The sequence below is a fragment of the Tursiops truncatus genome, chromosome 6 (genome assembly GCF_011762595.2).
Source record: "Tursiops truncatus isolate mTurTru1 chromosome 6, mTurTru1.mat.Y, whole genome shotgun sequence".
Classification (NCBI taxonomy): domain Eukaryota; kingdom Metazoa; phylum Chordata; class Mammalia; order Artiodactyla; family Delphinidae; genus Tursiops; species Tursiops truncatus.
Window position 1 is genome coordinate 64,781,616 of NC_047039.1, and position 25,106 is coordinate 64,806,721.

General features: G+C 41.6%; 1 protein-coding gene across 3 annotated transcripts in view; it reads left to right on the forward strand.

The window, feature by feature from the left end:
* Positions 1-381: 381 nt before the first annotated feature.
* Positions 382-25,106, forward strand: part of PGM5 (phosphoglucomutase 5) — a 192,064-nt gene continuing 167,339 nt past the window's right edge. Inside the window, exon 1 of one of the 3 annotated variants that reach the window (XM_073806184.1) lies at positions 382-1,356. In XM_073806184.1, the coding sequence (XP_073662285.1) occupies positions 1,096-1,356 (261 nt within the window). In that variant the 5' untranslated portion in view covers positions 382-1,095. The remainder of the gene's footprint in view (positions 1,357-25,106) is intronic. The other 2 variants (XM_073806185.1, XM_033858146.2) reach the window with 2 other exon arrangements.

Sequence of the window (25,106 nt, forward strand, 5' to 3'; positions counted from 1 at the left end):
TTTGGGTTTGTTCATTCATTCCTGGTAGGACCTTACAAAGGGCTTTACCCTCCTCCTAGTGAAAGCGATGAATCCTGGTAAGAGCTCCGCAGTGTGGACACATACAGTGTGGGACAGCCTGTTTCTAAGCAGGAGCTGGGCCAGGGAGGGTGAAAGGGCAAGAAGAATAAGGAAATACGCGTCCACGCATCTGTGTTTCTGCTGTTGTGACCACCACAACAAACAAGCAAAAAAAAAAAAAGTTTTCTTCCTGAGAAGTGTGCTGCCTTCAGAGAGCCTGGGGAAAAGTGTGGATGGCTGGGTGGATCCTGCTGGATTGAAGGGCCTGACAGTATGTGATTCCCTGCAACAAATGGTAGTGGTGGGGTGTGTGTACACACGCAGACACACTCGCAGCGCCCAGCCTCCAATTTCAGCGCTGGCAGAAGATAACAATTCTCAGCTCGCTCTTCCAGGGTTATTTTTGGCTGGGGCTGTTCTCTGATGGCAAAAGGTTTCAGCCCCCTCCCAACTCCACCCCTGTCCTTGTTCAAAAGAGAAACTGGTGCTTGTAAACCGCTTACTCCCTGGGAGGCCGGGAGGCAGGGCTGCGGGTTGGAGGGGAGAGGGGCCGCGGGTACGGGGAGAGGACCCCCAATCCTGGTCAAGTTCTCACCACCCCTTCCCCGGCTGTTTTCTAGCGGAGGGTGTGCCGGGGGAGACGCGATCACCGGGGAAGGCTCGGGCTAGGCGCGCGAGGAGGCGTCCCCGGGATCGGGGTAGTTGGCACTGGGAAGGGGCTTTTGGGACACCCCGAAAGTGAGTCCAGCTGGGAGAAGAAGCTGCGGGCACGTCGGGCGCTCCGGCCGGAGAGGAAGTTGGGCGGGTGCGAACTTTTCTTGGAAGGTAGAGGCCAAACTCTGCGGGGGCAGCTAGGGGCCGCGCGCAGAGGGAGGAGCGGTCGGCGCGGCAGGAGGGCGCGGGGCGCGGGCCGGCCGCAGAGGGGGCCGCGGCGCGAGGCGGAGCCCGGGCGCGCCGCCAAGCTGGTGGGGGCCCCGTCGGGCTGCAGATTCCCTCCGGCTCCCGGAGCCGCGGCAGGACCGGCCAGGAGGCGCCATGGAGGGGAGCCCCATCCCGGTGCTGACGGTGCCGACGGCGCCCTACGAGGACCAGCGGCCGGCCGGCGGCGGGGGGCTGCGACGGCCCACCGGGCTCTTCGAGGGTCAGCGCAATTACCTGCCCAACTTCATCCAGAGCGTGCTGTCGTCCATCGACCTGCGCGACCGCCAGGGCTGCACCATGGTGGTGGGCAGCGACGGCAGGTACTTCAGCAGGACGGCCACGGAGATCGTGGTGCAGATGGCCGCGGCCAACGGGGTGAGTGACATGCCGCCCCTCGCGTCCTCAGTCCCCCTCCTCACCCTGCCTTCTCCGCCGGCCTGCCCCAGGCCCAGCCTAGACCCCCACCCTGTTCCCGGGCTCGGCCGCTCCCCCAGGTCCCCTCCGTCCGCGTCCCGCCACCGCAGCTCCCCGCAGCCTCCCCGGCGCACCCGGGACGCCCGGGCTGTGTCGCGCCCGCCGCTCCGAAAGGCCTTAAGGGTTGCTCGCCCTTCTTTGAGCCCAGCCGGGCATCCCGACCGACCAGCCACATCGCCCTGAACTCTCTCTGGACTCTGACCATGTCCTGCACCTGCTCGCTGTTCTCGACTTTCTCTTCCCCAACCCTTTAAAAATATTTGCTCTGACCGTTTTCACTACCCTCCCGCTACCAATATATTGATAGTTGTCCCCCTCCCCACCCCACTTCTGTATCCTATTTGCAGTCTTCTTCTACTCCACATCTTGGCTCTGCCAAATTTAACCGTAGTGTTGGCTCCGAAGACACACACACACACACACACACACACACACACACACACGCACACACACACACACACCAGTGTTGGTTACTGACATATTTAGCAAGCGTGGACCCTGAAGGTTTTTAATATCATTGGTTCATGGAGTTATATTTCATAATTGATTTGATTAGGGAAAGGATGGGACGGGAATCAGTGTGAACCTATACAGACTGGGCTCTCGGTTCCGGGGAGGCAAATCTCTAAATGGTCAGAAATGAGATTTGCAATGCTTTTCTTGAAGCAATTCCCAACTTCTCTCCAAGATGCCCTTTGGCAGTTTACAACATTTCATGCCTCTTCTCCCCTGCAGTTTTCATCCTCCTTTCCTCTCCCTTCTCGCACCACTTAAGTAGTCTTCTTTTGCAATCTGAATTCTCAGACCTTGAGTTTTTCTCTTTCTCCTTCCTTTCTCCCCATCCTACAACTAGACGCATCTTTTGACATATCCCCATACCCTGATTTCCTCCTTTCCAAAGCCAGCAGCGTCCAAGAGGGATACTGACTTCAAGGGTCCCTGAATTCTCTGTGGGAAACATTGTCTAAAAGAGGAACTTAAGCCTTGTTAATGCAGTCAGATCCACACACATAGAACTTCCCTTTAAGTGAAACCTGTGCAGATGTATAAGTGAGTGTGAACATTTAAAAAAGAGAAACTAAACAATGATCTGGCTTTTGAATTCCCTCCTTCCCTCCTTTCCAACCCTATCCTTTTTAATTTTCTCATTTCTTGCTTAGAAAGACAACTTTGAGGTTGTCCATGCTTCACGTTTGTCTACTCTAACTCCCCCTTTTCAGTGTTTCTGGAATAGGGAAAGAGGATTTTTTTTTTTTTTACTAACCAAAAAGCAGTTGGGTGAAACAGGGCCTGGCTGGGGTGAGGGTGAGCTGGGTGGTGGGACTGTGATCTCCAGCCCCAGCAGATGATGCTGCTGGAGATTATAAGACTTGTATTTCTCTCTGGCTCCTCACTTGGGATTGATGAAAGTTGGCCTGAGTCAGGGATTTGGAGAGAGGTTAACAAATGGTCTTTTACTCTTGTCTGACAAAGCCGTTCCCATGGAATGATGGAGAATAATGAGCCTTGGGAGAGCTGTGGCAGCTTTCATACTCCTTCCTGGGCCAGGTTTTCCAAGGAGTGAGAAAAACATGGCCTGTCCAATATTTATTGCGGGTCAGGAAAGTTTTGGAGTTACAGCTGTTGATTTGCATGGACGTGTTATTATTATGCTTTATTATTTCTTGGCACACTTTACCCTAAGGACTCTTCAGTCTCTTAACTTCAATGGGTCTTCTCTGTAAACACATTTTATTGACTTTAAGAGTGGAGTTTATTTTAGGAGATAGTTAGCATACGTTAATATATACCTAAAATAGAGTCAAATTTAATCTACCAGTTGTTATGAAGGACAGAATGACAAACTAAAGTCCACACAGAAGCACCGTCTTTTATTTTTATTTATTTATTATTATTATTTTTTTCTGTACGCGGGCCTCTCACTGATGTGGCCTCTCCCGCTGCGGAGCACAGGCTCCGGACGCGCAGGCTCAGCGGCCATGGCTCACGGGCCCAGCCGCTCCGCGGCATGTGGGATCTTCCCGGACCGGGGCATGAACCCGTGTCCCCTGCATCAGCAGGCGGACTCTCAACCACTGCACCACCAGGGAAGCCCCCACCGTCTTTTAAATAATCTGAAAGTATTAATTCTAAGATGGACGGGCATGGGGGAAAGGGGTGGTTGACTCCTGTAACAATTTCAAACAGCCAGCTTTCACCAGTCTTTTCCTCATTTTGTTCAGCTTCGTGGGAGCTTTTGCTAAAGCAAAGTGAATAATCAGAAGGCTGACTTCAGGCGAGAGGCAGTTTAAAAGGAACCACAGTAAGCAAAATTGGTCTTGCATGATTGCAAATTGATGGGGATGCACTTGCCTCCTGACTTGGCCTGCTGAGTATACTCAGGAATGGGGAACTTCAATTCCAAATGCTTTGGCCTTTTTTTGATTTCCCATTGGATATTCATAGTAAAAAAAAAAAAAAAAAAAGAAAATAGTAGAAGATAGAATTTATTCTCTTTGAACTGACTTGAATATGACCAGGTGGGCTGCATTCTCTCTCTCTGAAAAACCTTGGTTTTGATTGAAAAAGTTAATTTTACAAAGCCGTTTTTCTATAAAAAATGGTTGTTGCTCTTCGGTTATGAAATTGCTGGAGGAAAACAGAAGTTTGGAATTTCTAAAACAATAAACTACACTATTAATATTTTAATATCTCATAAAGTTTGAAATAGATTCCTACACAAATACCTGTACAATTGGAGATTTTAAAAAACTTTCTCATAAAGTTATGAAACTTTCAAGCTTTCAGGAAAGTGTAGAGAATAGATTAACGACATCCATATGCCCTTGTCCTAGATTGTTGACATTTTTCTATGTTTGATTCATCTTTTCGAGGGTCTAAAGTATATTAAAATATATTAAAGAACATGACATTTTACCCTAAGTTTTTCAGTACGGATCTCTAAAAAAGAAGAACATTTTCCTTGATAGTGACAGTATCATTAACATCCCAAACAAAATAAAAAATTATTTCTTTACATTATTTATGACCCAGTCCACATTCAGATTTCTTCAATTATTCTGAAATGTCTTTTATACCTAATTTGTTCAGGCTTGTTTCTTCTAATCAAGGAACACACATTACATTTGTCTCAAGTCTCTTTTAACCTAGAAAGTACCTCCCTTTTTATTTTTATTTTGTTAACGAAATTGACTTGTTGACGAGACTAGGTCGGTTGGTTTTTCTATAGAATGTCTCCTCCACCTCCTTTCTGGAATTTTCTGATTACTTCTTTATGGTGTCATTTAACTTTTCACTCTATTCCCTGTGTGTGTGTGTGAACTAGAAATCAGTCTAAAGGCTTAATTAGAGTCAGGTTCGGTATTTTTTTATAAGATTATTTCATAGGTGATGGTGTGTATTCAGTTGCATAATACAAGGAAACATAGTCTCTGGTTGTTCCATCATCCGTGATGCTGAGATAATTATAGAGCTATGGTGGTATGGTCCATTATTTTTCCCTTTGGGACTAGCAGTAGGCTGTGGGGTGCACTTTGTACCATGTGAATATTCAGTTCCTTATCAATTTTTACCCAATTGTTTTAGCATCCATTAATGATACTGGCTTGAGTTGATTATTTCATTAGGGGTTTCAAAATGATGATTTTCAAATTCTCTAATTCCATCTTCATGTTTTAGTTGGCATTTTTCTATAAACTGGGTATTTTCCTCACTACTAGGCTATTTGATTATTCTGTAATATAGTTCCTTCTGGAAAGACAGAATTATGTGTTATTTCTCTCTCTTTTTTAATTACCAATTTTCAGAGTAAGAATTTGGTGAAATAGCCACCTCCATTGATGACACATGAATTTTGTTTTGTTTTGCTTTTCACTTTTTCGAATATCACTATGGACTCCTGGATTTTTATATAATCAATTTGAATAGATTATTGAAGAATGAAAAGAAACTACCTTTTTTTTTTTAGTAGTTTTTACGGGGCTATGTGAATTTATCTAAAAAACCCCAGAAGTATTTTAATCCCCTTTTGAAGTTACAAACTATGTCATGCTATATAGAGCAACAGACAAACAACAAAAAACTAAGTATATGAAGTAAATAGTGTCATTTAAATGAATTGAGATCAGACTTAGTTTGAAACTAATTGATTTTTTTATCCTATTTCTATTTCCATCTGCTTTAGATCCTCCTCAGGGGTTTAGATCCTCTGTGTATCAATTTATTCTAATGTCTTAAAGAACTGAAAAGCCAAATGCATCATAATGGCTACAGGAATGCCTTTGCCCTTCTCTGGGTAGATCCATTTGCAGCTAAGGGCATCTGTCTTTCTTCCTCCTCTTTGTAAAAATCTTCTTTTTTAGTCCTAAACTACCTTTAATATGGGACAGGTGACAGAACTGTATCTGCCTGAAGATGTTTCTGACTTTTTCTAAGTCTTCTTTTTCTGAGATGACATTGTATATTGGCACTGTCTAACAGAACTTATGGTGATGATGGGAATGTTCTGTAATCTCTACTGTCCTAGCCAACTAGGACACTTGACTGTTGAATACTTGAAATGCAGCTGATGCTGCTGAAGAACTGAATTTTACATTTTATTTAATTTTAATTAATTAAGATTGAAACTTAGATAGCCACAAGTGCTTAGTAGGTACCATACTGGACAGCACAGTTCTATAATTTAACATTTAAAATGTGTGTGTGTGTGTCTGTGTGTGTGTGTGTGTGTTTAATGGAGCCAGACTGTTACAATCAAAAGCAGCTATCGGTTAAATAAAGGGAGGTCGACAAATACTACAAATACATAATTGGCAAACCCAAACCAGATTTCTTCATACAATAACCACACTCTCTTTTGACTTTAGCCCAGGAGGCAATGAGGTATGGTAGAAAAAGCACTGTATCAGCAGCTGGAGGGCTTGCCTTATTTTCCTAGCTCTGACATACAAGTCGCAGTGCAAATGCTTTAGCCTCTTGACATACCAAGAAACCACTTGTTTTCTCATCTATAAATTGGGTATGATAGCATCTCTGAATTATCCTGAGAATCAAATGAAGCACTGCATATGAAAGCATTTTGTAACATCCACAGCACTAAGAAATGCCAGGGAGTATTACTATGGTCGGCTGAATACATCTCAGATAATAATGATTTGACTGCATGTATGGACAACCTAGAGCTCTGTAACAAGTTTTAGCCAAGAGAAAATCCATTTGCCAGTTAGCCGTGCACTGTACTGGCCATATGATGATCAGCATTAATGATAATAATATTGGCATACAGTGCAGCTTAAAGGATTCAAGAGCTCCTCAATGGCTTGTGAAATCTTTTAGAGGTAGAAAATGAAGTGAAATGATATGAGGAATGCTAGATCAGTGAGGGGCTTGGGCGTGCCCTCCGGATAGATGCTGGCACAGGTTGTATTTGATTCCAACAGGTCATAAAGACGTGTCTGTTTCCAAAGAATGAGAATACACTTGCCTTGAGAACTATCTGGGCAACAAATTTTGGTTTGGTCCCAAAGACAAGGAACATATATTTGGAAGAGAAGCAGAGCGGGATATGGTGGTGGGTGGCCAGTAGTGATGAAAGAAGAAGGAAGCAAGAGAGGGAAACATGTACTGTAACACTAAGGCTTCTTTCCTGGAATGGATCTGGAAATCTGGGCGTGGCTAGCTCCAGGTCCTATCTCTAGAAGGCAAAAGAAGTGGGTGGTGATTGCTCTGTATTTTCTATGGGTGTTCACAACAGAATAGGTGAATGGAATGGGCTACTATGGCCCAGATGTTAGGAAGGGCTGGTTTGTAATATAATAGAAAACCCTAAAGAGCCTCCCATAACTTTATCTTGCTTCCCTTCCCAAATCCTCATCCCCTGAATTGTGGAGATGGAAAATCTATTATCTGAGCAAATAGCAAATTTTAGGGAGCCCTTGGTTCCACCCTTCTCCTTGTTTGGGTCTGTTCATTCTTGACTCTTTTAGCCTCAAGTCCTCATTCACTTTTTTATGAGGAAGTAAAAGGAGTGGGAGAGGTTTTGAGAACAGCTGGGCCCTCCCAGTTGCTGGGGTGGGTTATTTTAAGCTTTGTTTAATGTGTCCAGAGACCCAGATGGCATTTTTAACTAAGCTGCTTTATTAAATCTTGTGATAAAATATAATGATGTTTATTGAAAAGACAGATACCCATCAGCAACATTATGTCTGAAACCTGCCCTAAGAATTTTTTATAAAACATCTGTTCCCTTTGTGAACTCTGGAAGTTTGCTGGTTTCTGTACAGCCTTGAGGAATAGAAGTTGGAACCTATTTTGGGGGAATCTAAGGAGAGGTATTGGCTTTACCAACCTTACCCTTCATCTTTTGGGCTCCGGCCACTCTTCTGTTAGACAACAGTGACATGAATGGACACTGTAATAGGATTATTTGGGAATAATAGGCAGCAGAAAAAAAAAAAAGGTCTGAATTTCCTAGGGATTTTTAAATTGAAGGTAAAAAGCTAGGGCTGCAATGTCCTTTGTTAGCCTACAGCCTTGACAGCTAATTGCAAACACTCAAGATTTGGCCAGTATGCCTTTACTGTTTATACTTGCATAGCCAAAGGGAAAGTTTTTGGTTCTTTCATCTGACTTGACTCGCATTACTTATGAATAAGAGGATATCTGGGGTATACACAAGACTTGTTAAAATCCACATTTTCTGAGCCTTTCAATACCTTTCATCTCCTGCATTGTTAGTGACGTCAAATTTTGGAGTAATGCCTGTATTTGTTTGAAGAAAAAAAATTTTTAGGAACACTGAATCCCCAAAGAAATTCTTTTTCTTGGCATAAAGTCACAGACAATTTTCTTTCCCTTTCCAAGTCTCTACTAATAGATGCTTTGTACAAATAGAATACTTACTGCCTTTCTATTGTTTTCCTCTAATAAGAGTCCGGTTTGGTAGCTAGGGATATGTAGTTTTATATTTAGACATTTATAATAAAAAATAGAAAAGAATTTGAAATCATAGGACCAGAGTTTATCCTGCTTGACAAAAGACCTCACAGAATAGTAGGAGGAGAGTTTTACAGCAGATGGTTAATATCTACAATATATGAAAAGCTTTCCCAAATCAATAAGAAAATTCAAACAGTTTAAAAGAAATATTGTCAACAGCAACCACAAATGCATGAAAAGGTGATCAACCTCATTAGTAACCAAAGAAATACAAATAAAAACAATCCATTAATTTGAAAAAAACGGAAAATACTCAGAGCTGGCATAGGTGTTGGAAAATTGTCATGTTTGTACACTGTTGATGGAAGTTAAATTGATGCAACTTTTTGATCAGGCAATTTGGCAGTATGTATCTAAATAGAGTACTTGTCCAATAGTCTAAGAATCCTTTACTCTAAGAATATATCCTATAAATTTTCTAATACAAATGTGGAAACATTTATGTACAAGAATACTCACTGCAGCATTTTGCTAAAGAAAAACTTGGAGGGACTTCCGTGGTGGTCCAGTGGTTAAGACTTCACGCTTCCAATGCAGGGGGTGTGGGTTCGATCCCTGGTCTGGGGAACTAAGATCCCACATGCTGCTCAGCTCGGGCCACCCCCCCCCCCAAAAAAAAACTTAAAAAAACAAAACAGCTTTATTAAAAAAAAACTTGGAAACAATTTATATGTTCAGCAGTAGAGAACAGGTACATAATTTATAACACAACCACACTAGGAATGCATTAATATCCATAAATGAAGGAGGTGGATCTATATGTGACATGAGGAAGATGTGGATGATAGTTGGTTAAAGTGAAACAAAGCAATTAGTAGAGGGTCATGTGTAGCATGATCCCACTTTTGTGTATATAATTAGGCATAGAAAGTAGGGTTGGAGGAACATAGTCCAGACAGTTAACAGTGAATATATCTGGGGTATGTGGGTGTGTTTGGTGGGGGAGGGGAATCCTTTCCCTTTCTACTCATATACTTCTCTTTATTAAGTAATTACACACGTATACATGCCTTGCTTTCATAATTAAACACATCACTAGAGAGTAGTTAAGAAAAAAAGGAGAAGCTCTGAATTTGAATCATTATACTATCATTTGCAACGTGTATGACTGTGGGGAAGTCACCTAGTTTTCTGGGGTTTGTTTCCTCGTTTATAAAAATAGGCACTGTCGTAATACTTGCCTCCCACATCTTCCAGGGGTTTGGGGAGGATTGAATGAGGTAATGGATTATTGTCAATTATTTTATTGATTCATATAGCACCACTATTACCAAACTATTTTTCTCTGATTAAAATAAAAGGACATGTGCATATTTGCTTTTTATTCTCAGTAGCCTTACTGATCGAAGGCGCCCGTCGATGTGCTGATCACAGTTGCTTTAGTAAGACTTTCGGCATTTCTGCAGGCTGCTGGCTAAGGCTTGGGTGGCGACTGCTGAAGTCATGATACTCTCCCCTCTCCCAGCATGAACGCTCACACACACACACACACACACACACACACACTCACTCATGCACACACAAACACACATGTGTGCACACCCTGTCACGGTACTTGAGGTGGCAGCAGCTGCTCTGGCGTAGACTTTAACTCAACATAAAGGACTTCTTTTTGCGTGGTCTGTGCATTATTTCCTATTATGAATCAGCTGAGCCAATGCCATGCTTTTCAATCTTAAACCTTTCTGAGGCTCAGGCTACGTTAGGAGCAGACCCACCCTTCTATACCTGCTCCACTGCCCCAACTGAGGCCAGATCTTAATCTGCTCATTTCATGCGGATTTTCAAGCCTAATGGACTGGGCCATGTGAGGGATTACTGAGAGGAACAGACGAAGCAGAGGCTAAGAGACTCCACGCTCATCTGCTGCGTAGTCTGAAAATGCACAGCTGCAAGCTCTAGCGATGCTTTAAAGCATTTTGTCAGGATGTTTGTCAGGGTGCCTGTTCCTACAGCCCTGCTGAATGTTTGGTTAGGAGGCATAATCTTTTTTTGGACAGGATCTCCCAAATGTAAAGTGACAGATGCTAACGTGGAATATAATACAGAAGACCTAGCTTTGCTGTCATAAATAACAGTAAATTGTTTAATCTTGCTGAGTTGTAAATCTATGATTGCCAGAGGTCTTTAGTTCACTGGAACATAGTATAAGGGTTGGTGGCATTTAGCAAATGGACAGTAATTATTTCCCAACCAGACAGATATTGGTCTGATGGAATTTATTTAAAGATCCACATATATGTATTTTAATTGACTGTGACAACTACTCAGGAAAAAACACATAGCTATAAAGAGAGACTGAGATTTTTCCGGGAAAAAATTCACACACACATATAGAGAGGAATACGTATATGAATCTCTATATATGTATTCTATCTATAAAAGAGCCAAAGATAGTCAGTTTTTTCTTTTGGGATTTTATATATGTGTGTGTGTGTGTGTGTGTGTGTGTGTGTGTGTGTGTGTGTGTGTGTATACTGTCTACTTATAAAGGTTCCAGATGGAAAGTGTTCTTAAGCATTTAGATAGTTTATCAAATAGCATATGTGTGTACACATGTGCCCAGGACACCCCCTCCCCGAAGATACATCTTCTTCCCTGGATATATTCAAAAAGAGAGTAGAGCAGAGTCCCAGGTGACAGAAGTATCTGAAGACAGCACAGAGTTGAAGGAGGTGACTAAATGTTCCCAAATGACCTATGTTTCTATGATAATAAATAGAACTTGTGCTGGAGTTGGATGGACCAATAGTAAGAAATATAAGTAGTATAAATCCTGCATTCCAGGCAGGATCTTGTACGGACAGCTCTCTGCTGTGAGCTCAGTAACGTGGGTAAGTTAGCAGTCTGGCATGGGACATACCAGTGGACGGTACAAGTCAGAGGCATAAATGGGGCAATGAAAATAGGAAGATCCGGGCCAAGACGAGGATACAGACATGAGGTCCTGTCACTAATCACCATGGACTTCAGCAGTTTCTTAATGAGCAGTTCTGGTGGTTAAAGAAGAAAGAAGACATTGCACTTACGTAGGTGTGTTACAACTAATTTTCTATTTAATTGGTGGCAAGCTACTTTGAGTTAAATTTATTCCATAGGATTAAATTAGATAGTTTTAGTTTCACATATAAGAACATTTTTAGTTTCACATATAAAAACTTAGGTAAAAGAACACTTTTATATTGGTCAGTAAACCATGGTACATTTAAATAATGGAAGACTATACAGCCACTAAAATCATGTTGTGGAAAAATAGTCAGTGACAGAGAAAGATAGACTCCACGGAAGGGGTAGATATGTTAAGTGAAAGATGTAGACTACACGACAATCCCTTTTGTAAAAATATAAATATGTAAATGAGAGAGAGAGAGAGATATCCCAAGACACATAGACAAAGGTTAGACACTGAAATGTTTACTGTGGTCACTTTTAGGTTTACAGATGAGTTTTACTTTCTTCTTGCTTATGAGTACTTTCTAAATGTCATACATATACTATATATACATATATTTGTCATATATATAAAAGTCGTATATATATTTGTAATTAGAAAACCATTGCAGGTTGGTGAAACAACAAATGCATTCAACTACTATGAATTAGAAATTCATAATTAAGAATCAAGAAATGACACCAGCAAGGAAGGCAAGGGAAATATATCAAAGATTTATTGGGTGTCAGATGCTGAACTGGAGCTTGGCTGTGTTACTTTCTTTCACCCTCTATCTTTTAGGTAATAAAACTGAAATACAGAGGGTTCAGGATCTTGTCCAAAGTCATATAGCCGGCAGGTGGCAAGTCCATTTTTGCATCATTTCCCGTTGAATGCCAAAATCTCACCTTATCTCAGGGCACTCAGGCCTGCTTTCTTGACCCAGATGGATCCAATAGTTCTTATCCTGGTACCTGGTTGGGTTGATCACCTCATAAAATGGCAGCAGATAGAGCCCTTTCTTCTTTCAGTGAGCCGAGTTCTATATCTTAAGGTAAAGATTTCAGTATCTTCCAAGCACTGAATTACCAGTAGGAACATAAGTTCCAATTTCATTGTCCCCATTCTGCACCCAAGAAAAGCTAGAGTACCTGATCTTCTCAGTGAGAACCTTGAGAATTGGTGGGCTGATTGAGGAATAGAACTGGGGCCAAACTTCCAGATGCCTGTGACTTTTCTGCACCTGTTCAGATGTTGGGAATCAAATGTGAAATACAGCTTGGTTTGGTTCTAATGAACTCTCATCTCACCCTCCAGCCCCTGGGTATGTGTGTCAAGGCTTCCAGGGGAACACGCATCTGAGGATGAGCTCGGTTGCTCCCATCTGGTCTCCGTGTAACGAAACGTATAACTGCACAATTATCCATGTGCAAATGGAGAAGTCCCTTGATGTTTGGATAACTACATCCATGTCTTGAGTTTGTTATTTCTCAAAATTCCACTTAGCCATCTCCTGCTTACTCATGCGCAGCAGTGATCAGGGGCTGGCACTCCTCTCTGACAGCAGGGATGAGAGACTGAAGCCTGGCCATCCACAGCAGCGTGGCTCTGGGTTTCCTTCATGGCTTTTGTTTTTTGTTTAACCAAGAAGATGAGAAACAGGCATCTTTGTGTTTATGGCTTTCCATGCACTTTGTAGGTGGACACGGTGGTGGCTGTGTGGTCCTGTACAGCACTCTGTCTGTGAAACATCAAGGAAGTTTCTGTTTAGTGCCCTTTTTACTCTCTCTGAGTCACTTTGGGAATGACAGGGATGTGATGCAGTGACCAGAGGTTATTGAAGAATGTCATGCTTACTTTTTCTTTTCTCTCTGTGGGACTCTTTTTTTTAATGACTTACTTAAAGTTAAAAGGAAACCAGAAAGTGGAAATCTTATTTAAGTGATTTCACACATGAAAACAATCCTGCTTTCTTTAGTTGTTATGTTACTGGGGAAAAATCATTTGGTATCAAAATTCCACGTCTACCCTGAGATTCTAGCCTGAGGGTTTAAGTTGTATATTGCTGCTCTCTGGGACTTGAATCTGAGCTAATTAGAAACTGAACTCTACTAAATCTAAGTTAGAAGAGTAGTTGTTAGTGTTCTGAAAAGAGGGAGCCATCAGAAATAAAATCATTAACAAAATTCGTTGTATGTGGCACGTGGTGTAAAGTATGGATGTGCTGGGAGAAAGCTTCATGAAATAAAATTTTCTCTATTTCAGGACACTGGTCTGTGGTATGTGGAAGGGCATATCGATTCCTGAGGCACTTGCTGTGCCCACTCATGGGTGGAGTAAATGGTGATGCAATCTAGGTGAGGCGTAAGAGTTGGTGGAAGACAGAAGAATAAACTCAGAGGGATTATAAGTAACTGCACTGAGAGAAATGATTGATGGTAATTGCACATGGCTAGCTGCTACATCCTTCCTTTCCCTAGCATTCAGCAGTCATGACTGGATAAGAACAAGTTAATGCTGGGTCTGTGTATCTGGGTGTCTGGGGAAGTGTGTGCCTCACGTATGTGTCTGCAGGCGCTGGTGTGACAGTGTTCTCATGGCTACCTGTGGATCCTGGTATCTGTCTGTATCTGTGTGCCTTCTGTGTGTGTGTGTAAGCAACACTGGACTGGGGTCTACTTTGCCCCCCTTTCCTAGTGGGAACTGAAGGACATGTTTCTCAGTAGCAGTAAAACCCACCCAGGTTGGTGCACCATCTGCAGGGCTGGGTGGGGTTTCCTTTCCTCCAGTCAAAGACAGACTGTATGGTATGGGTGTGACAGTTCCTCCAGTGCCCCTTTGGGAGGGTCAGCGAGGGAGCAGCAGAGTGCCATGGCTCAGACCTCCCCAGCCTGTGGTCTGGGTTTCACTCAGGAAGAGAAGTCAGATGTTGCCTGCTTCAATGCTGTAAACAAAACCAAAGCCAATGATGTAAGTAGACCATCTTTTTCTTGCAAGGTAGCAGTCTGCAACATTGGCAGAGAATAGTACTTCTAAGACTTTTTCAGAAAGGGAAATGGTAGTTTAAGGGTTATTTAAGGTCTAAAATTGAATTTTAAATGTTGGGGGAGGGGAAGGGGCTTGGGGAAGGCAATAGCATGATTTGGGTCATGTTGAATTTCATGAAGAGTTTATATAATCTCATCTTACATGAATTTTCATGACCCTGAACCCTCTCAACTTTGCAGATGAAGACAAGGTGCCTCAGACAAGTGACACAATTTGCCTTAGGTCAGGGGTGGAGCAAAGACTCATATCTAGATCTTTTAACTTTAAGTTGCCGTTGCTTTTTCTTTATACAACAGGGCTTCCAAAGGTTATGTTTCTTTGATCAATTACTAGATCTTGAAAGTCATAGCTTTTCTGATGACATTTGCCTTGGACTAATTAGGAGAGGGAGAATTTACAGAAGAGGAGAAAACAGACACACAGAGAGGGTAATGTGAACACGGAGGTGGAGTTTGGACTGAGGGCTGGTCTCTGCTGGGGGCACATAGGGCCCTCAGCGGTGGCCGCAGCCAGGTCAGCCTTGATGAGTGGAGGTCCATGTGCTGAGCCCACGCTTGATCCCCCTCCCTGCAGCCGTCGGCCACCCTGTTCACGAGCCCATTGGGCAATGACAGGAGTGGCTGGGGAAAGAGGCAGACTGGTTTGACAGAGCTGGTCCTTCTAGCCACTTGATTATTTAAATCCTCCTTTGCTGAGGTCACTTTTTGGTGAGCATTCCCACGGGGCACAAATATCTTCACGATTTTCCATTTCTTATCTTAGAAACCTCATCACCCGCTCTCCTGCATCCCCTCCAGCAGTTGTCTCCTCTCAGAAGTCCCTCAACTAGCGTTATATACAGTGTCCAGCATTACCTCATTTTTTTTGGTATTGGTGGGTTAATGAACAGATCCACAGAGCAAAAACTTCCAGATAACTAGAATTTAATCTCCTATTAATCCTCCACTGACAACTAAAATGTTTCAGGTTGAAATTTTATTCATGTGTATTTTCCCACTTTAATGTTAAACAGAGAAGATATTACCTTTTTAAAAAATTCAAATTTAAAAAGATAAACTGTATCTATAATCTCTCCTATTTAACAAATAAACTGTACATATTTATTTCTGTATGTTTCTAAGTGCGAGCCCCAAAGTGTACATAATTGTCAATTGTTGTAATAGCTTAAAAGTTATTTAGATATCTGCATTTTGACTTAGCATTGTCTGTGTTCCCTCTCTACTACTTAAGAAAGCGTAAGTTGTTATAGCAAATAAACTTGAATATTTAAATGTTTTAACAAAACTTAAATGTTTTGTTATAGCAAAAAAACTTGATGTTTTTTTAACATCTTTATTGGAGTATAATTACTTTACAATGGTGTATTAGTTTCTGCTTTATATGAAAGTGGAACAACTATACGCGTACATATATCCCCATATCTCCTCCCTCCCTCCCATCCTCCTTATCCCACCCCTCTAGGTGGTTTCAGAGTCCTGAGCTGATCACCCTGTGCTATGCGGCTGCTTCCAACTAGCTATTTATTTTACGTTTGGTAGTGTATATATGTCCATGCCACTCTCTCACTTCATCCCAATTTACATTCCCCCTCCCCACGTCCTCAAGTCCCTTCTCTACGTCGTCTTCTTTATTCCTGTCCTGCCCCTAGGTTCTTCAGAACCATTTTCTTTTTCAGATTCCATATATATGTGTTAGCATACAGTATTTGTTTTTCTCTTTCTGACTCATTTCACTCTGTATGACAGACTCTAGGTCCATCCAGCTCACTACAAATAACTCAATTTCGTTTCTTTTTATGGCTGAGTAATATTCCATTGTATATATGTGTCACATCTTCTTTATCCATTCATCTGTCGATGGACACTTAGGTTGCTTCCATGTCCTGGCTATTGTAAGTAGGGCTGCAATCAACATTGTGGTACATGACTCTTTTTGAATTATGGCTTTCTCAGGGTATATGCCCAGTAGTGGGATTGCTGGGTCATATGGTAGTTCTAGTTTTAGTTTCTTAAGGAACCTCCATACTGTTCTCCACAGTGGCTGTATCAATTTACATTCCCACCAACAGTGCAAGAGGGTTCCCTTTTCTCCACACCCTCTCCAGCATTTATTGTTTCTAGAGTTTTTGATGATGGCCATTCTGACAGTGTGAGGTGACACCTCATTGTACCTTTGATTTGCATTTCTCTAATGGTTAGTGATGTTGAGCATTCTTTCATGTGTTTGTTGGCAATCTGTATATCTTCTTTGGAGAAATGTCTATTTAGGTCTTCTGCCCATTTCTGGATTGGGTTGTCTGTTTTTTTGATATTGAGCTGCATGAGCTGCTTATATATTTTGGAGATTAATCCTTTGACAGTTGCTTCATTTGCAAATATTTTCTCCCATTCTGAGGGTTGTCTTTTTGTCTTGTTTATGGTTTCCTTTGCTATGCAAAAGCTTTTAAGTTTCATTAGGTCCCATTTGTTTATTTTTGTTTTTATTTCCATTTCTCTAGGAGGTGGGTCAAAAAGGATCTTGCTGTGATTTATGTCATAGAGTGTTCTGCCTGTGTTTTCCTCTAAGAGTTTTATAGTGTCTGGCCTTACATTTAGGTCTTTAATCCACTTGGAGTTGATTTTTCTGTATGGTGTTAGGGAGTGTTCTAATTTCATTCTTTTACATGTAGCTGTCCAGTTTTCCCAGCACCACTATTGAAGAGTCTGTCTTTTCTCCATTGTATATCCTTGCCTCCTTTGTCATAGATTAGTTGACCATAGGTGCATGGATTTATCTCTGGGCTTTCTATCCTGTTCCATTGATCTATATTTCTGTTTTTGTGCCAGTGCCACACTGTCTTGATTACTGTAGCTTTGTAGTATAGTCTGAAATCAGGGAGCCTGATTCCTCCAGCTCCATTTTTCTTTCTGTAGTTTGCTTTGGCTATTCGGGGTCTTTTGTGTTTCCATACAAATTGTGAAATTTTTTGTTCTGGTTCTGTGAAAAATGCCAGTGGTAGTTTGATAGGGATTGCATTGAATCTGTAGATTGCTTTGGGCAGTATAGTCATTTTCACAGTGTTGATTCTTCCAATCCAAGAACATGGTATATCTCTCCATCTGTTTGTTACATGTTTAATTTCTTTCATCAATGTCTTACAGTTTTCTGCATACAGGTCTTTTGTCTCCTTAGGTAGGTTTACCCCTAGATATTTTATTCTTATACTGCAGTGGTAAATGGAAGTGCTTCCTTAATTTCTCTTTCACATTTTTCATCATTAGGGTATAGGAATGCAAGAGATTTCTGTGCATTAATTTTGTATCCTGCTACTTTACCAAATTCATCGATTAGCTCTAGTAGTTTTCTGATAGCATCTTTAGGATTCTCTACGTATAGTACCATGTCATCTGCAAACAGTGACAGCTTTACTTCTTCTTTTCTGATTTGGATTCCTTTTATTTCTTTTTCTTCTCTGACTGCTGTGGCTAAAACTTCCAAAACTATGTTAAATAAGAGTGGTGAGAGTGGACAACCTTGTCTCGTTCCTGATTTTAGTGGAAATGGTTTCAGTTTTTCACCATTGAGAATGATGTTGGCTGTGGGTTTGTCATATATGGCCTTTATTATGTTGAGGTAAGTTCCCTCTATGCCTATGTTCTGGAGGTTTTTTTTTTTTTTTTTTTTTGGCAGTACTTGGGCCTCTCAATGTTGTGGCCTCTCCCGTTGCAGAGCACAGGCTCTGGACGTGCAGGCTCAGTGGCCATGGCTCACGGGCCCAGCCACTCTGCGGCATGTGGGATCTTCCCAGACGGGGGCACGAACCTGTGCCCCCTGCATTGGCAGGCAGACTCTCAACCACTGCGCCACCAGGGAAACCTGTTGGAAGATTTTTAATCACAGTCTCAATTTCAGTGCTTGTGATTGGTCTGTTTATATTTTCTATTTCTTCCTGGTTCAGTCTCAGAACATTGTGCTTTTCTAAGAATTTGTCCATTTCTTACAGGTTGTCCATTTTATTGGCATATAGTTGCTTGTAGTAATCTCTCATGATCCTTTGTATTTCTGCAGTGTCAGTTGTTACTTCTCCTTTTTCATTTCTAATTCTATTGATTTGAGTCTTCTCCCGTTTTTTCTTGATGTGTCTGGCTAATGGTTTATCAATTTTGTTTATCTTCTGAAAGAACCAGCTTTTTGTTTTACTGACCTTTGCTATTGTTCCTTTATTTCTTTTTCATTTATTTCTGATCTGATTTTTATGATTTCTCCTTCTGCTAACTTTGGGGTTTTTTTGTTCTTCTTTCTCTAATTGCTTTAGGTGCAAGGTTAGGTTGTTTGAGATGTTTCTTGTTTCTTGAGGTAGGATTGTATTGCTATAAACTTCCCTCTTAAAACTGCTTTTGCTGCATCCCATAGGTTTTGGGTCATCGTGATTTCATTGTCATTTGTTTCTAGGTATTTTTTGATTTCCTCTTTGATTTCTTCAGTGATCTCTTGGTTATTATGTAGTGTATTGTTTAGCCTCCATGTGTTTGTACTTTTTACAGATTTTTTCCTGTAATTGATATCTAGTCTCATAGCATTGTGGTAGGAAAGATACTTGATATGATTTCAGTTTTCTTAAGTTAATCAAGGCTTGATTTGTTATCCAAGATATGATCTATCCTGGAGAATGTTCCGTGAGCACTTGAGAGGAAAATGTAATCTGTTATTCTGGATGGAATGTCCTTTAAATATCAATTAAGTCCATCTTGTTTAGTGTATCATTTAAAGCTTGTGTTTCCTTATTTATTTTCATTTTGGATGGTCTGTCTGTTGGTGAAAGTAGGGTGTTAAAGTCCCCTACTATGATTGAGTAACTGTAGATTTCCCCTTTTATGGCTGTTAGCATTTGCCTTATGTATTGAGGTGCTCCTATGTTGGGTGCATAAATAATTACAATTGTTATAACTTCTTCTTGGATTGATCCCTTAATCATTATGTATTGTCCTTCTTTGTCTCTTGTAATATTTATTTTAAAGTCTATTTTGTCTGATATGAGAATTGCTACTCTAGCTTTCTTTTGATTTCCATTTGCATGGAATATCTTTTTCCATCCCCTCATTTTCAGTCCGTATGTGTCCCTAGGTCTGAAATGGGTCTCTTGTAGACAGTATATATATGGGTCTTCTTGTGGTATCCATTCAGGCAGTCTATGTCTTTTGGTTGGAGCATTTAATCCATTTACATTTAAGGTAGTTATCGATATGTATGTTCCTATTACCATTTTCTTAATTGTTTTGGGTTTGTTTTTGTAGTTCTTTTCCTTCTCTTGTGTTTCCTGCTAGAGAAGCTGGTACAGCTGTACAGCTGGTTCGGTGGTGCTGAATTCTCTCAGCTTTTGCTTGTCTGTAAAGGTTTTAATTTCTCCATCGAATCTGAATGAGACCTCTGCTGGGTAGAGTAATCTTGGTTGTAGTTTTTTCCCTTTCATCACTTTAAATATGTCCTGCCGCTCCCTTCTGGCTTGCAGAGTTTCTGTTGAAAGATCAGCTGTTAACCTTATGGGGATTCCCTTGTATGTTATTTTTCCCTTGCTGCTTTTAATATTTTTTCTTTGTATTTAATTTTTGATAGTTTGATTAATATGTGTCTTGGTGTGTTTCGCCTTGGATTTATCCTGTATGGGACTCTCTGCACTTCCTGGACTTGATTGACTTTTTCCTTTCCCATATTAGGAAAGTTTTGAACTATAATCCTTCAAATATTTTCTCAGTCCTTTTCTTTTTCTCTACTTCTTCTGGAACCCCTATAATTCGAATGTTGGTGCATTTAATGTTGTCCCAGAGGTCTCTGGGACTGTCCTCAATTCTTTTCATTCTTTTTTCTTTATTCTGCTCTGCGGTAGTTATTTCCACTATTTTATCTTCCAGGTCACTTATCCGTTCTTCTGCCTCAGTTATTCTGCTATTGATTCCTTCTAGGGAATTTTTAATTTCATTTATTTTGTTGTACATCATTGTTTGTTTGCGTTTTAGTTCTTCTAGGTCCTTGTTAAACGTTTCTTGTATTTTCTCCATTCTATTTCCAAAATTTTGGATCATCTTTACCATCATTATTCTGAATTCTTTTTCAGGTAGACTGTCTATTTCCTCTTCATTTGTTTGGTCTGCTGGGTTTTTACCCTCCTCCTTCATCTGCTGTGTGTTTCTCTGTCTTCTCATTTTGCTTAACTTACTGTGTTTGGGGTCTCCTTTTTGCAGGCTGCAGGTTCGTAGTTCCTGTTGTTTTTCGTGTCTGCCCCCAGTGGCTAAGGTTGGTTCAGTGGGTTATGTAGGTTTCCTGGTGGAAGGGACTGGTGCCTGTGTTGTGGTGGATGAGGCTGGATCTTGTCTTTCTGGTGGGCAGGACCATGTCCGGTGGTGTGTTTTGGGGTGTCTGTGACCTTATTATGATTTTAGGCAGCCTCTCTGCTAATGGGTGGGGGTGTGTTCCTGTCTTGCTAATTGTTTGGCCGTGGGTGTCCAGCACTGTAGCTTGCTGGTCATTGAGTGGAGCTGGGTCTTAGCATTGAGATAGTGATCTCTGGGAGAGCTTTTGCCATTTGATATTATGTGGAGCCAGGAGGTCTGTGGTGGACCAATGTCCTGAGCTCGGCTCTCCCACCTCAGAAGCTCAGCCCTGACACCCGGCCGGAGCATGAAGACCCTGTCAGTCACATGGCTTTTGGGAAGTCAGGTCTTCTTCCATCATTCAGTAGGTGTTCTGGTGTTCTACATGTAGATGTATTTCTGATGTATTTGTGGGGAGGAAGGTGATCTCCATGTCTTACTCCTCCTCCAGGAGAGTTAAAGGTCTCCTCAGCAATTTTTATTCCCTTAAAAACAATAGAAAATTATTTCTCACTCACGTAATAGTCCAATGAGGATTTTGCTGGTGAACAAAGACTCTTGCCCATCCTGTGAGTTAGGCACCCAGGTTCTTTTCATCTTCTTGCTCTGGCATCTCCTCGAGCTGTGTGGTCACCTGTGTTGAGTCTGTGGAAGGGGAAATAAGCAGTGAGGAGAAGACGTATCTACTCCTTAACATCCTTAGCCCAGAAGGAACACACATTACTTCTTTCTCATTCTCATAGTAGTTTATCACTCATTGCGAGAACTGGTCATGTGGCCACACCTAGATGCAAGGGTGGTCTGGAAAGTGTAGCCCCTGGCTGGGCAGCTGCTGCCCAGCAACAGTCCTGCCCTGTGAAAGGGGAGCATAACTTTTTGTGGTCTGCCACAGGTGCTCGGTCTTCATAATAATCCTTTTAGATGGCTGAAGAATATTCCATAAGTTGATACATCGCACTTTATTTTACAGGTTCTTCATTATTAGTCATTTATAATGATTTAAAAAAATTTTTTTACCTCTAATGAATACCACTATAGGAAGTGTCTACACATAATACCTTTTTCCCCTTTAAAGATTATTTCTTTAAGAATAATCCTGAAAAATGGGAGAGAGAGAAAATTATGAACAAAAGTTACAAATATTTTTCACATTCTTGAATCTGCAGGTTTACTCCTTGAGGGTAGTGACTAATTTGTATTCATTACTGTACCTGCAGGGTCTTCTACATTGCCTGTTTCATGGTAATACTCAATAAAATAAGTTGAATGACTACATAAATTTTAACAAAAGCATGTGGAACATGATTTATCTTGGCTCTGGATAAAGTATGAGTGTGATTTTTGTCCTTTGTCTTTCCCTTCTCAGTCAATGGCACCACCATCCATCGAGTTCTTAAAGGTAGAAGCTGTGAGTTGGCTCCTTTCCTCACTGCCCCTGTTTTAGTTATTTATTTCTGTGTAAGAAACCATGACAAAACTTAGTGGCTTAAAATAAACAAATATTTACTATTACAGTTTCTCTGGGACAGGAGGTAGGTTGTTCTGACTCGGTCCCAGTTGCATATTGGTGGGGGCTTTGTCATATGAAGGCTTGAAGGGCTGGAGGATCTAGTGCAAGGCGGCTCACCTGCATGGCTGGCAAGTGGGTGCTGGCTGTTGGTGGGAGGCTTCAGGTCCTCTCCATTCAGGTGACTACACAGGGCTCCTTGAGTGTCCTGGTGACATGGTGGCTGCTTCCCCCAGAGTGAACAATCCAAGAGGGCAGGGCAGAAGCAGCAATGTCATTTATTGGAAGTTACACACCATCGCTTCTGCCGTGTTCTACTAATCACTCAGATCTGCCTTGTTCGCTGTGGGAGGGTCCTGCACCGAGGCATGAATGCCAGAATGCACAGAGCATTGGGGACCATCTTAGGGGCTGGCTACTATATATCTCTTCCATATTTCATTCCACCCACATGTTCTGTTCATTCTCCTTCCAAAAATATATTCAAATGTAATCACTTCTTTTCATTTCTGCTGCCTCTGGTCTAGTCCAAGATGTTGTCCACACTCAGCTCTGCCGTGAGAGCCTTCCATCTGATCTTTCTCCTTTTGCTCTTGTCAGTCTCTAATGCATTTTGCATATTGCAGCCACTCCCGCATCATTCATTCATTTTTTTCAATTAATTAATTCAACATATACTTATTGTGTACTTAGTATATGCTAAGTTTGTTTTAGATACTCAGAGTATAGCAGTGAAAAAAACCAAAGTCCTTAGAACTTATATATAGTGGGAAAATAAACAAATAAAATGGAAAATATTAAGGGGTAATATGTGTAATACAGAAGACTAAACAGGATAAAGAAAATAGAGGCCAGTAGAGAAATTAGGGACTTATGGGTGCCCTACTGTATAGGGCTGTCAAGGGTGCTATCTTTGATTAGTTGACATTGAAACAGTAACCCAAAGGATGGGGTGGGGCAGGCTTATGAATACCTGGATAAGAGTGCTCTAAGGAGAGGAAAGAGCAAATGGAAAGGCACTGAGCACACTTGATGTGTGTGAGGAACAGCAAACCAGCCAGTGTGGCCGGAGCAGAGGGAGGGAGGGAAGTGGGGAATGGCAGGTGATGGCAGTCAGATCATGTAGGGCCTGGTAGACCATGAAGACTTTGACTTTACCTGGGGTTGGTGGGAGACGAGGACAGACATTGGAATGCTTTGCTGATGTGAATGACTTGCTTTTTAATACGATCTTTTGGATTGCTCAGCCCATGATCTTTAAAAAATGTAACTGATATCAGGTCACTTCCACTGCTTAAAACCCTTCTATGGATTCCCCTTGTACTTAGAATAAAATCCAAGCTCCCTTAGCTCTTATAATTGTTACTGTTACTATTAAAATTAACACCCCGTTATTCTCTATCACCGAAACCTGCTGATTTTTTCCAATATGTACCCAACTAGTAATTACTACTACCACTACTACTATTAGGCTTATTTGTTTATAATCTGCCTCATCCACTTGCAAATATGTGCTCTGGGGAGGTTGTGGAGAGTGTGGGTCTTTCTATACTAAATTATCACAAGAGTGCTTTGTTTTTGGAGCTCTCGTGTTCGCCCTTTAAAGGTTTTTTTTTTTTGGTCTATTTTCTCATTGTCATATCTGGTCAGTGACCTACTTCCAGCAATGCTATCGTTGGTGCCAGGGTAACTGCTGTTGAGCTGGACACGGGCGCTGGTTTTGGTTGCTGGGCTATGTCGGTACTTCTCAAACGTTAATAGACAAATGAATTATGTGGAGAAGGGGTGGGGTCTTGCTAAATACTGATCCTTATTCAGTAGGTGTGGGGTAGGGCTTGAGGTTTAACATTTCTCCCAGGCTCGCAGGTAATGCCCATGCCTCTGGCCCTTTGAGTAGCGAGGGGGTTTGATCACCAAACTTGGCTAAATACTGGAAACAACTGTGGAGCTCAGGATCCCACCCCGAGATTCCAATATAATTGGTCTGGAATGCAGTCTTAGTACTGGACTAGACTACTAGACTACTTAGTACTAGAATTTTCTAGGCTTCACTAATGATTCTGATTTGTAGCAACATTTGAGAACCACTGGATTGGATGACGTTGGGCCCTATTTTAAAACAAAGCATATGGAGTAATGCTCTGCAGGGCTATGCTGTTTTCTTTCTTTTTAAAAAAATCAGTTTTGTAGCTATAGAGAGTCTGGCCACACTGATGGATGACCTCCAGATCTCTGCCTAGCATGGCTGGATTTCTCCAATGTCCCTAGCACATGTTGCCAAAATAGGACTTCTGCCTTCAGGAGACTGGGCCTTCCCAGTGCAGTTAAAATACACTTGCAGACGATGAGGATGTAGCAGATCAGGTCCCTACTGTGTGAGCTTGTGCTGAGGCAGAGAAGGAAGCTGAAGCAGACAAGTGCTCTGTTTTTTTTTCTTGTAATTTCCAGCATGTACACATGGGGTTTCTAAGCCAGTAATAAACTAAGAACTTCTCGTGTGATTCAAGCTAACCCTTTGGTCATCGGAAGTGGGTGTTTTCTTTAATATATTAAAAAAAAATTTATTTCATATTGGAGTATAGGTGATTAACAATGTCATTTGTTGCAGGTGTACAGCAAAAGCAGGTGTTTTAAACTACTGAAAATCAATGAGGCAGATCCCATTTACAGGTTAATAACTGACTGAGATGTGGGTGTCCCAAATGGTCTTGAAGACATGGGGAAGGAAAGACAACGCCTGAGCTACCCTTCCCCCCACCCCCTTACACATGCCCCCCACCTTAACCCCACTCAGTTCTTTTTTTTTTTTTTTTCTTTTTGC